Below are 12,219 nucleotides of genomic sequence, written 5' to 3'. Positions count from 1 at the left end.
CGCCTTGCCTGCCCAGGTCCTCCAGCTGCTGCCTTGGCTAGAGTCCTCTCCACCTGGCTGCCCGTTTCCACCCCTCCTACTGGTCTGGATGAATATTTCTTCTTCGACTCCTTGGTTGTCAGACTTCCATACAGTTCAATTTTCTGTCAGTTCTGGTTGTTTTTTGTTTTTAAATTTGTTGTTGTCCTTCTTTTGGTTGTGCAAGGAAGCACAGTGTGTCTATCTACGCCTCCATCTTGTCCGGAAGTCCTGATTATTTTTGAATTTTGGTTTTTTCATGTGAACTTTAGAATGAACTTACCTAGATCCTCCCCAAATCTTGTAGGTTCTTTTTATGAGGTTACATTATAATGTAAAGTAGAGCCACTGACACCTTGGTATGTCCATTTTGTCAAATTCATTTATGTGTCTGTCAGAAGTGTCTTAAGGTTTTCCTCACGTGTATTGCACACTTTTTTTTTATTGTTGTTCAAGTACAGTTGTCTTCATTTTCTACTTCCCACTCCTCCCCACCATAGCCATCCACACTCCCCACCCTTGATCCTACCCCTCTTTGGTTTTGTCCATGTGTCCTTTATACACATTCCTGAAAAGCCTTCCCATTGCTCCTTCCCACCTCTTCTCTGGTTACTGTCAGTTTGTTCTTAATTTTAATGTCTCTGGTTATATTTTGCTTGCTTGTTTGTTTTGTTGATTAGGTTCCACTTATAGATGAGATCATATGGTTATTTATCTTTCACCGCCTGGCTTATTTCACTTAGCATAATGCTCTCCAGAATAGTATGCAGCAGAAAGAAGGAGCTCCTGCCCTTTGCGACAGCATGGATGTATTTACATTTCTTGTTGAACATTTATTTCTAGATGTTTTATCCTTTTAATTGTTTTTTTTTTTTTTGCTGCAAAACGCTTTATTGTTTCCATTTGGTCCAAGGCATGGGAGAGGGTTCCAGGGTGGGGTTTCGGGGTTATCACTGGCTCAGGCAAAAGCCAGATACCAGGGAAATGCAGAGGGGCCCCTTGAAGGCCTCTGGGCTCCAAAGGCTTCCTAGTCGTGCTTGAGGGTGAGCCTTTCAAAGAGATACTCTCCCATCCCAGCCTGGGAGCCACCCAGCCTGCGGATGTTAGTCAGGTGGTTGCCCATCTTCTTGAGGAGCTTCACCTCCTCATTCAGGAAATGGTTCTCCAGGAAGTCACAGAGATGAGGGTCTGCGTGGGTAGAAGCCAGGGCATGCAGATCCAAAAGGGCCTGGTTCAGGGTCTTCTCCAAGGCAAAGGCTGCTTCCATGGCTTCCTGAGTTTTACCCCACTCATCTTGGGAAGGCTTCGCCACGTCCTGGAGAAGAATGCATCCACCGCGCTGGTTTTGCAGCTTTAAGAGACGCTCAGAGCCCTCGCGCTTCTCCTCCGCCAACTCTCGGAAGAAGTGGCCCACGCCCTGCAGAGCCACATCGTCTCAGTCAAAATAGAAGCCCAGAGAGAGGTAGGTGTAGGAGGCCCGCAGATGCAGGTTGGCCAGGCGGTTGACCGCTGCCTCCACCTCAGTGGAATAATTCTGGCGAATTTGGGAGCTCATGGTTGTTTGGCAGTGAAGAATTAAGGTCGAAAAACCGCTGCCGGCTGGTCTCGGAGGCTGAGAAAGGCTGAGGTGGTTTCGAAGATGGTGACTAAAAAAGAAGATGGAGGGTGGTTGGAAGGAGGGGCGTCCCTAGGTCTGTTCCGTCCAAACCCTGTTGAAGCAAGAGACAGATCCCAGGACCCCCGAGAGCACTCCTTTTAATTGTTATTAAATGAGGCTCTTCTTTTCCATCTTATTTTTCTAACTGGTAGTTGTTTGTTCATTTACCTTCACTTTTCTTCAACAATATACTTACCTGGCTCCACAGTTATACTCTAACTTTGCTCCATTTAAGAAATCTCAAACTCAGTGTCATGCCTTCCTGCCCAGTGAGTATACTCATGCCCTATTCACACTCTACTTGCTTGTAGACCTCATCTAGATCTCCATTTCTTTGGTTCTTTTGTTGTCTTTCAGTTTTCAGTCCTCTTCAGACCTTATTTACTCCTTGTCACTTCTTGGATTCTATGTCAAACCACTTGAATTAACTAATTCGCTTTCACAGTTTTCCTCCGTTAGTTCTACTAGTCAAACATGCCCTCAACTTAGGCTCTACAAACCTATTCCAGTGCTGAATACAACAGGAGAAGTGACATACACATGGAAATTAGAAACCACATATATAGAGAAAAATCTCATTTGGGTCCCTGAAGCTGCTCAGTAATCCCTTTACTATTCTTTGATCAGCTTCCATTGACCTTAGTAAGCTACAGCAAGTGCTCCTCAAGATCTCTCCTTGGCCTACCAATTCCTTTACATTCAACAGAGGACCTTGCCTCCCACTTTGCCAAGGGAATAAAAATCACCATGTGTGAACTCCTCAAATTTGCCACGGACAAACTTATTTCTGTACAAAATCACCCTAATCTCTTTATCTCCGATCCCACTCCCATGTCTTCTAGAACCGTGATCCATCTTTCATATCTATTTCGCCTTACCCTTTCTACCGACTCCTTCCCTGCGGCATTATAAACAAGCTAAAATTATTCCTGCTTAGAACAATCTTCTTTTGACACTGCCTTCTTATTCTAGCAAATATCCTCTTTATTGTCCTCCTTTCTCATTCTAGCGTCTTGTGAGAAGACTGTGTACATACTAGCTCTACATTTTTTTTTACCTCTCTTCACTTGACAATGTACAAGTTGATTGTTCTTCTAATCAGTTCCCTGTCATTTCTCTTGTTAATATAATTATTAACCTCTTTGTTGATAAATCCACTGGACACTTTCTAGATCTCATCTTAGCTAGGAAGAGATTTCTAGATAAATAAATATCAACAGATGTTAACAACAATGAGGCAGGTAATACCCCAGAAAATACATCAGAATTAGGTCAGAAAAGCCAGATCATTCTATGTGTTCTTTGATAAACATAACTGTTTTCCACATTCTCATCAGAAGAACCACTGATTATGTCTCTCAGGATAATGCAAAAACACAAGTAGCCTCCTTGGGGGAGACTGCTAGCCTGCCTGTCCCTGACAAGGAGGATGTGAAAAAAATCAGTTGTTCAAGCTGAGGTATGAACCAAGAGCTTTGGGTATCCACATATACATGCATAATGATATCTGGAAATTTTCTTAACTTAGCAATTACTTTCTCTAGGTGAGGGTCATCTGTGGGTAGGGCCATAATGGGAGACGGTGTGGACCCTATACATGGTAGCGTATGTACCCATCGGATGGAACAGCTCTGACTTCTGCTGTAGGTGCCTACCCTGACAATTCACCTGAGAAGGGAGTTTTTAATTTCTTTTCTTTAGTTTCCTACTTGCTGGGATTCAAAGTGTGGAGGTTCATAGAAATAATGTCACCTACTGTTGTCAAGGAAAGTGCTAGGGATTCCTGACAAAAATGTTTTCATTATTAGCCTCTACCCATGGAATGCCAGCACCGGTCAGGCCAAAGTTCAGGTTCAAAGAGACTGAAATAGGAACAAAGTTTCCTGCCTAAGATAATCTAGAGCACTAAAAGCAAGAAGGACAGCCAAGTCTAAGTCTAATTGAAAAAGCAGAAGTTTGAACGAAACAAAACCAAGTCCAAATGATGAAACAAAGTGCCAGGACAAAGAATCAGAGTAGGAAATTAGACAGAGATGGGGCAGGTTAGCGTGGCTTAATCAACCAGAGTGCAGTATAACATACATGCAGCAGTCAACTCTTTGCTGATATAACCCAGGCAGAGCATTGCAGGTGTTATGCTAACACTAGGGAACTATGGAGGGTTTCTTTTGGTCAAGAAGTCTCATATTTAGTGAAATGTTTTAAAGGAGTGAGTATAAAGCCAACAGATCCAAGTTCTGAAATCTAGTACTTAATTTAATAATAGCATGACATTCATAAATAAAAATATAACCTAAAATCTGGAAAGAGAATGTGGGTGAAATACTTAGACAAGAAATATAGAAATGGAAGAAACTGACATATAAGGCTACTTAAAAGCATTGTACTACAGAATGGAACACTAAGTCCATAGAAATACACACTTCTAGAAGACTAAAGAGGGAGAGAAGGTAGTACAGGAGCAGGTAAAGATACAGGAGAAAAGCTGAAAGAGGCAAGTACAGTGTGTATCACAAGCCAGGGTAGAAGAAAATTTCAAAAAAGTAAAGTCAACACAGTTAAGTACAAGGTCATAGGAGACAGTAACTATGGTTTTTTAGCCACTGGATAGGACTGGAAGGAAGTCAGTGGTAATCTCCAAGAAAACAATTTTAGTACCAAGTAAGTAATTTCACAAAGGTGAGCATGAGAATAAGAACCAAGACTATGGCTTTCAGACAAATTTAAAGAGTTTGATAACGAAAGGAAAAAGAAAAAATGAAAAGTAGGTAAAAATGACAGAGGATTTTTGATATGGAAAAGAAAGATTTAGAGAATACCAAGAGAGAATGTGTGAATAAAAAATAGAAAGTGTTATGTGGAGATCTGCAACATCAAAATATTTATGGACATCTAACTAATACCTTCAAAATAACTTGTGTGTTGTGTAAATTTTAAAATAATAAGTATATATTACTTGTTTAATCAGAAAAATAAGAACGCCATTTCCTCTTTGGGGAAAAGTCAAATATGGACCAGATTTTAAAAAAATCTTCAGTATCCTTTAAATCCCAGAGAGATATTAGGAGAACACCCAGTTGAGTATTTCAAAAGTGACAGTTTCCCTTCACCCAGTAGCAAATACCAAGGTGCTTGCTTCTCACCTGCATGAGTGTCCAGTGGGCTGTTTCTTTCCATCATCCACTGCTCTTCTTCTTCCAATTGAGTGATCACCTCTGGCTTATGAAGTTGATGCCCTATTCATGGGAAAAAAATGTATCTCAGAAGTTTATACTGGAAACAAAAAAAAATTTCTCTTAGAACTCATTTCCAAACATTTTTAGTCTTTATTTTTATGACCAACCTAAGTTATTTATTTAAGCCATCTCCTGCCCTAAGCAAAGAAATGGAAGATTAGTATACAATAGTCATCATCTGGTATTAGGAAAGAAGGTCAGCTTGAGTCCCATACACTTTTCTGATCTGTGTACAGAGTAATGGTGCTAATCCTGCTCTATCTCGCTCTATCCCATCCATGAAGGGCATCATCCCTCTGTCCGGCATATCACCATTGTAGATATGCTGGACACTGGCCCCAGTCTAGTTAGTCTCACAGTAGCCTTCCTGGTTATCAGATCGACTGTCTTAGTATCCAAGTGCTTGTGTTCAGGCAACATTTATTTTACATTATAATGACCCCAAAGCACAAGAGTAGTGATGCTTGCAATTCAGATATGCCAAATAGAAGGCATAAAATGCTTCTTTTAAGTAAAAAGGTCAAAGTTCTCAACTTAATAAGGAGAGAAGAAAATTATATACTGAGGTTGTTTAGATCTATGGTAAGAACACATCTTCTATCCATGAAATTGTGAAGAAAAAAGAAATTAGTGCTAGTTTTGCTACTGTACCTCAAACCACAAAAGTTATGGCTGGAGTTTGTGGTAAGTGCTTAGTTAAGATGGAAAAGGCATTAAATTTTATCATAGGTATGTATGAACAGGAAAAAGCATAGTATATATAGGGTTCAGTACAATCCATGGTTGCAGGCATTCCCTGCAGATAAGGGGGGACTACTGTAAACCCGTCAGAATGATTTCCAATTTTAGAAGGACACAACAACCCATACCAAGTGCGACCAGATTCCTATAGTTTTCCAGCATCACATCTCGGTAGAGGTTCTTCTGAGCAGGGTACAGCTGGTCCCACTCCTCTCTGGTGAAGTCCACAGCCACATCCTGGAATGTCAGTGACTCCTGAAACATCAAGTCCATGCCTGCTCAGCCAGATAATTTTTTTTTAACTGGAGCCCTTAGGGGAAGGGGCAAAGGTACAGCAGTAGACAAAGGTTAGGATGTCTAAGCAGCTTTTATGCTGAGAGTCTTCAGGGCTCTGAGTAATAATCTAGGTTAAAAATTTTTAAACAACAATCAGTGCCTGTCTTGCTAATGTCTTTCAAGACATATATAAAAACATGCATGAAATAATGCTTGCTTTTAAGCTTTTTATAATCTGTTGCAGGGAAAAGAATCTCATATCATCCAAACAATTAAAAAACAGAAATGGGAAATTCATGCTATATGATTTCAGAAATGATAGAATTCAGGATATATTGAAACAGTGAAAGGTATTGATTTAGTGTATCTTGTGTGGTCCTTAAAACTTTTTAAGCTTTGGACAGAAGAGGAGAGAGGATATTTCAGTGGGTTATACCCAATAAATTCAGTTAAGAAAAAACCCAAAATGAAAGCAACACGGGCAAACAGGTTAAGAGTAGAAGGTACATGATACATGTTGAGATCAGTGAGAGAAACTGCCGTGAAACAGGTAAGAACATCAAATAAAAAAGGGTAACTGCTACTTTTCTTCCATTATCAATGCTTCTTAAATAATCCTTTTGTTCTAAGAGATGCAGACTTACAGACATAGATGCACAACCAATATATACACCTCTTTCTCCACCTTTACTACCTAACACCACCCCTCATACAACCCACTTCATCGGTACAATAACTCCTCAGTTCTTCAGAATGAGTAGAGCGTGGTGTTCTAAGTGCTCTTTCCCGTAAGTTAAGATTCAATATTTAAGTACAATATTGACATTTCATTTAAATTAATTTTCATGTTTTGATAACATCTCTTTCTAAAATATATTATAATTCAATGATGTGGGCAATTTACAGATGAGTCACTGATGCTGGAAGAAATTAATTTATCCAAGGACACACAGCTAGTAAATGGCAGGAACAGAATCTCATCTTATTCTAAAGCCTATGCTCTTTCCATCATACCACAGAGATGTCTTTCCTGCTTCTGTAATATCTTTCCTTCCGTGATTTTTATTTCTAATCTCCATTCAATTTTCCCCATGCTTCTTAAGCACCAGGGTGAGGAAAATTATGAATTACAGTTTACATCCTTTAATATCCACATCTGTAATTCTTTTTTGGCTGGTTTAATCAGTACCTTGCCTATAGTTTCTCCTTCCTTCTATTCTTTCTAATGATCTTACACTTGTTCCCTGTTTCTTCTGTTCTTTTTTCTTTATTTTCATATCCTTATTTGAATTCTATTTTAAGGTAGATAGTATATTAATATGGTATAGAAACAAAAACATATTAAAATGATTTAGTCAAAGTCATCTCTCTCAGGCTTCTTTCATTTCTGTCCTGCTCCTACAACCAATGGATAATCACTACTTAGAGTTTTTGTATTTTTCCAGAATTATTCTTTATGAAAATATGAATATGGATTATTACTTGTCACTTTTTATTTTTATCTCAAAGGTAACATTTTATACACTGTTTTTTAAAATTATTTTATTTATTTATTTTTAGAGAAAGGGAGGGAGAAAGAGAGGGAAAGAATCATCAATGTGTGGTTGCCTCTCGCACATTTCCAACTAGGGACCTGGCCTGCAACCCAGGCACGTGCCCCGACTGGGAACTGAACCAGCCACCTTTTGGTTTGCAAGCCAGTGCCCCATCCACTGAGCCACACCAGCCAAGGCTATACGCTGTTTTTTAACTTAACAATTAATGCTGGAAATTTTTCCATCTCAGACTTATTAGGACAGAGAGAGCTACTTCATTATTGCTTTTTAAATGTGAAAAATTTGGACATAATTTCAGACTTCAAGAAAAGTTGCAAGACTAATGAAACAAATTCTTCCTTCTCCTCTCCCTTCTTCCCTCTTTCTATAACTTTTCCGAACCATTTACCAGTAAGTTGCAGGCATGATACCCCTAGCAGGCATGATACTGAAAAATTTGGTATTTATTTCTGAAAAAACACGGAATTCTCCTATAATAATAGTACAAAATGAAAATCAGAAAATTAACACTGGTACAGTACTGTTGTCAGGACTATACAATTATTCAAATTCCACTAAATGTTGTCATAATGTCTTTTATAACAAGAAAATTCAAGGTCATACACTCCATTTGGTTGTCATGTATCTTTTGTCTCCTTTAATCTGTACCAGTTTCCGTGCCTTTCTTTGTATTTCACAACACTGCGATTTTGAAAAGTGCAGGCTAATTATCTTGAGAATAAACCTCAATTTGGGCTTGTCTAATGTCTCCTCCTGAACAGATTCACACTGTGCACTTCTGGCAGGAAGAGTATATCAGGGCGATGCTGGGTTCTCAGTGAATCATATCAGGAGGCACACATTGTTGACTAGTTCCATTACTGGCAATGTTAATTTTGATAATTTGCTTAAGGTGGTTGTCTCCAGTAATTTCCACTAGAAAATCACTACTTCCTCCTGTAACTCTGTAAATATTTTGCTCCTCCTCAAACTTTCATCCACTAGTTTTAGCATCCACTGATAATTCTTGCCTGAATCAATGGTAATTATGATGGTTGCTAAATGGTGCTTATTGGTGCTTATTGAACTAAATGGTTCAATTTCCATTATTCTTTGTGTAGTTTTAGTTGGCTTTCTACTGTGCTGAAGACATTTCACTTCTCATTAATTCATTAATTTATATCAGATGGATATACATACTTTTTATTCAATAAATAATAAATATTTATTACCACTATTTCTTTTAATGCTTAGATTATCCTACGTTTAGCCAGTAGGAGCCCCTTAAAGCTTACTCCTGTTTCCTTTTGACATGTCCCTATCATTTTTTATCATTTCTTTTACTTTTTAGAGAGAGAAGAAAATGTTCTTTAAAAGTTCGTCTTGTGCTTTTTGGCCCCAAGCTTGGAGCCAGCCACTTCTTCAAGGATCCCTGAGTCCTTTCAATGGTCAAATACTGAGTGGTTCTTCTTCCAACCAGAGTATCTACAGGGTTGCAATATGTCATGTTCTGCTCTGCTGGTCAAATACCGAGTGGCTATGTCTGCTCTCTTTGAATGTAGAATGGCACTTAGGAACCAGGGACTGGACATGAGACGTGTTCAATGCTACTGGAGTATCATTGTTTCTAGGCCCTCTCAGTGGTTGTATCTGGAAGACAGAGGTATGTATACAATGATATATATATATATATATATATGAGTGCACGCACACACACACACACACACAACTCCATACCCATTTCTAAATGTAACTTTATGTATTAATGCTATACGGACATTAGGATGTCTAAGCTGTTGTGCTAGCAGTCTTCAGAGCTCTGAGCAATCCAAGTCAAAAGTTTTGAGACAACATAACTTCCAGTCAAGATGGAGGCATAGGCAGATACACTTTGCCTCTTCACACAACCAACCAAAAGAAGGACAACAACACATTAAAAACAAAAAATAACCAAAACTGCCAGAAAATTGAACTGTATGGAAGGCCAACAACCAAGGAGTTAAAGAAGAAACATTCATCCAGATTGGTAGGAGGGGTGTAACTGGCAGTTGGGTGGAGAGGACTCGGGGCAAGGGGGAAGCTGGTGGACCAGGAGAGGTGGTGGCTGGCAGACCAGGTGGTCCCACATTTGTGTGCGGATAAACCGGGAAGAACAACTGGGGAGTGAGGCAGACCAGGAAACCTAGGGTTCCAGTGCAGGGAACTAAAGCCTCAAACCCTTTAACTGAAAAAAACCTGTGGGGGTTGTGGCAGTGGGAAAAACTCCCAGCCTCACAGGAAAGTTCATTGGAGACACCCACAGGGTCCTAGAACATACACAAAAATACCGACCCAGGAATCAGCACCAGATAGGCCAGGAATCAGGCCCAATTTGGTTGTAGGTAGTGGGGGAAGTGGCTGAAAGTTGGCTGAGAGCCAAGCAGGCAGCATTATTCCCTCTCTGATCCCTCCCCCACACAGAGAACTACAATGCAACAATATGGGTTGCCCTGCCCTGGTGAATACCTAAGGCTCCACTCCTTACAATGTAACAGGTATACCGAGACAAAGGAATATGGCCCAAATGAAAGCACAGACCAAAGCTCCAGAAAAAATACAACTAAGTGATGAAGAGATAGCCAAGCTATCAGATGCAGAGTTCAAAACAATGGTAATCAGGATGCTCACAGAAATGGTTGAGTATGGTCACAAAATGGAGGAAAAAATGAAGGCTATGAAAAGTGAAATAAAGGAAAATGTACAGGGAACCAACAGTGACAGGAAGGAAACCAGGACTTCAAATCAATGGTTGGAGCAGAAGGAAGAAAGAAACATTCAATGAGAACCGAACAAAGGAAGAAGAATTCTCCTCCTAAGGTGGGGTGGGGAGAATGGGGGAAAAGGTACAGGGAATAAGAAGCAGAAATGGTAGGTACAAAATAGACATGGGGAGGTTAAGAGTAGTATGGGAAATGGAGAAGCCAAATAACTTACATGTATGACCCATGGATAAGACCTAAGGAGGGGAATGCTGGTGGGAGGAGGGGTACAGGGCAGAGGGGAATAAAGGGGAGAAAAAAATGTGACCACTGTAATAACATAATCAATAAAATTTATTAAAAAGAAATTTTGAAACAACAATTGGTACCTGTCTTTCTATCATCTTTCAAGACAGACATTCTGTATTTTGCCAAGTATCATACATACTTTTTTGCCCAAATTTTTGAGAAACATAAGGATGCGCATTATACATGGAAATAATAATCCTGTGTATAATGTGCACAAAAATGTGGTTGCGCATTAGACACGGCCAAACATGGTACAAACGTGCATAATATAATGCTTGCTTTTCAGCTTTTTACAGTTTGTAATGGGAAAGACTCTCATACATTTAAATAATTAAAAAACAATATTAAGTAGATGCCACTGAGGAGGTGACATCTGAGGAAAGACTTGAAAAGTTATTAGTACAAAGGTCCTACAGCAACAGTGTGTGTGGCATAGTCAGGGAAGAAGAATGAGGCCAGGCTGGCTAGAGTGTAGTGAGCAAGGGGGGAAGGAAATGACAACGTCAGAAAGGTCCAGATTCAGCAGTGTAGGACTTATTTGGGCCATCATAAGGACCTTGGCTTTTACTCTGAGTGAAAAAGGATCTACTACACATTTTGAGCAGGAGTGACATAATCTGATTTATCATTACCCTGCCATTTCCTGGGATACATTTTTTTGAAATCATCTTTTTTCTTCCTTTGCATTTACCCTTCTTGCTAATACCTGCTATTTCCCAAAGCAAAGCTGTCAAAGCCATGTATTTCTCCCCATCTTCTAGTTTTAAGCTACCGTTTTCTGTCTTCTAGAATACAGAAGTGTGATAACTCCCTAGGTAGTTCTCTCCCCTTTCCATTCTTGCCTCTCACAAGTTCACTCATTACATAGTACACCCCAGGGTGATTTTTTTAAGTGGAATTCAGTCACTTACTATGTTACTATCTTGCTTAAATTCCCTCAAGGGCTTTTCACTGCACTTAGAATAAACCCCAAACTTCTCATGGCCAAACGCCCTGCATATTTGGCCCCTGTATGCTTCTCTAAGCTTACCTTCAGTGATTCTCTCCCTCCTTCCGCTCCAACCACACTGGCCTTCTTTTAATTTCTCATATATACCCGTGGTTTTTATACTTGATGTCTATTTCCCACATGCCTAAAGTGCTCTTTTCCACTTCCTTTTATAAATTCTATATATCCTTCACATCTCATGTTAAATTTTGCTTCCCCAAGAATTCTTCCCTGATTTGCTAGTGTACATTCATAGCACCTTAGTCTTTATTTTGTATAATACACATATCAATTTTACTAGTATATTTGCTGAATGTCTGCTTCTGTTAGACAGACTGTAAGGGTTTTGGGTTTAGGACCATGTCAGTTTTGCTCATGGATGTATATCTAATGCCAAGCATAATTTCTGACACACAGTAGCTGCTCAAAAAATATTTGTTGAATGAATGAACCATTTTCTTTCTTAACACAATAAGTGGTTCTGGAAAATTAAAACAAACTTCTCTGGCTAGAATGCCAAGAGGAACATGTGCCAAATTAGTTCTCAGTGTCTTTTTACTCCTGTCTGTGGGACCCTTAAAATTAAGAGTTAACTGAATGATGCCCTGGCCAGGTAGCTCAGTTGGTTAGAGCATCATTCTGATATACCATGGTTGTGGGTTCGATCCCCAGTCAGGGCACACATAAGAGTCAACCAATGAATGCATAAATAAGTGGAACA

The 12,219-nt window shown here is 39.6% G+C and overlaps 2 protein-coding genes across 2 annotated transcripts in view; one reads left to right on the top strand and one right to left on the bottom strand.

The window, feature by feature from the left end:
* SEPTIN14 (septin 14) overlaps positions 1 to 12,219 on the top strand; it is a 93,715-nt gene that overhangs the window by 10,997 nt on the left and 70,499 nt on the right. The window lies entirely within an intron of this gene.
* The window catches only part of ZNF713 (zinc finger protein 713), a 55,395-nt gene that overhangs the window by 14,252 nt on the left and 28,924 nt on the right, over positions 1 to 12,219 (bottom strand). Inside the window, exons 3-4 of the mRNA XM_024571568.3 lie at positions 5,781 to 5,907; positions 4,819 to 4,911 (exon numbers count right to left, since the gene is read on the bottom strand). Of these exons, the coding sequence (XP_024427336.2) occupies positions 4,819 to 4,911; positions 5,781 to 5,907 (220 nt within the window). The remainder of the gene's footprint in view (positions 1 to 4,818; positions 4,912 to 5,780; positions 5,908 to 12,219) is intronic.

The sequence above is a fragment of the Desmodus rotundus genome, chromosome 1 (genome assembly GCF_022682495.2).
Source record: "Desmodus rotundus isolate HL8 chromosome 1, HLdesRot8A.1, whole genome shotgun sequence".
Classification (NCBI taxonomy): Eukaryota; Metazoa; Chordata; class Mammalia; order Chiroptera; family Phyllostomidae; genus Desmodus; species Desmodus rotundus.
Note: the sequence above shows the minus strand (reverse complement) of the source record. Positions and strands in the feature narration are given on the sequence as shown.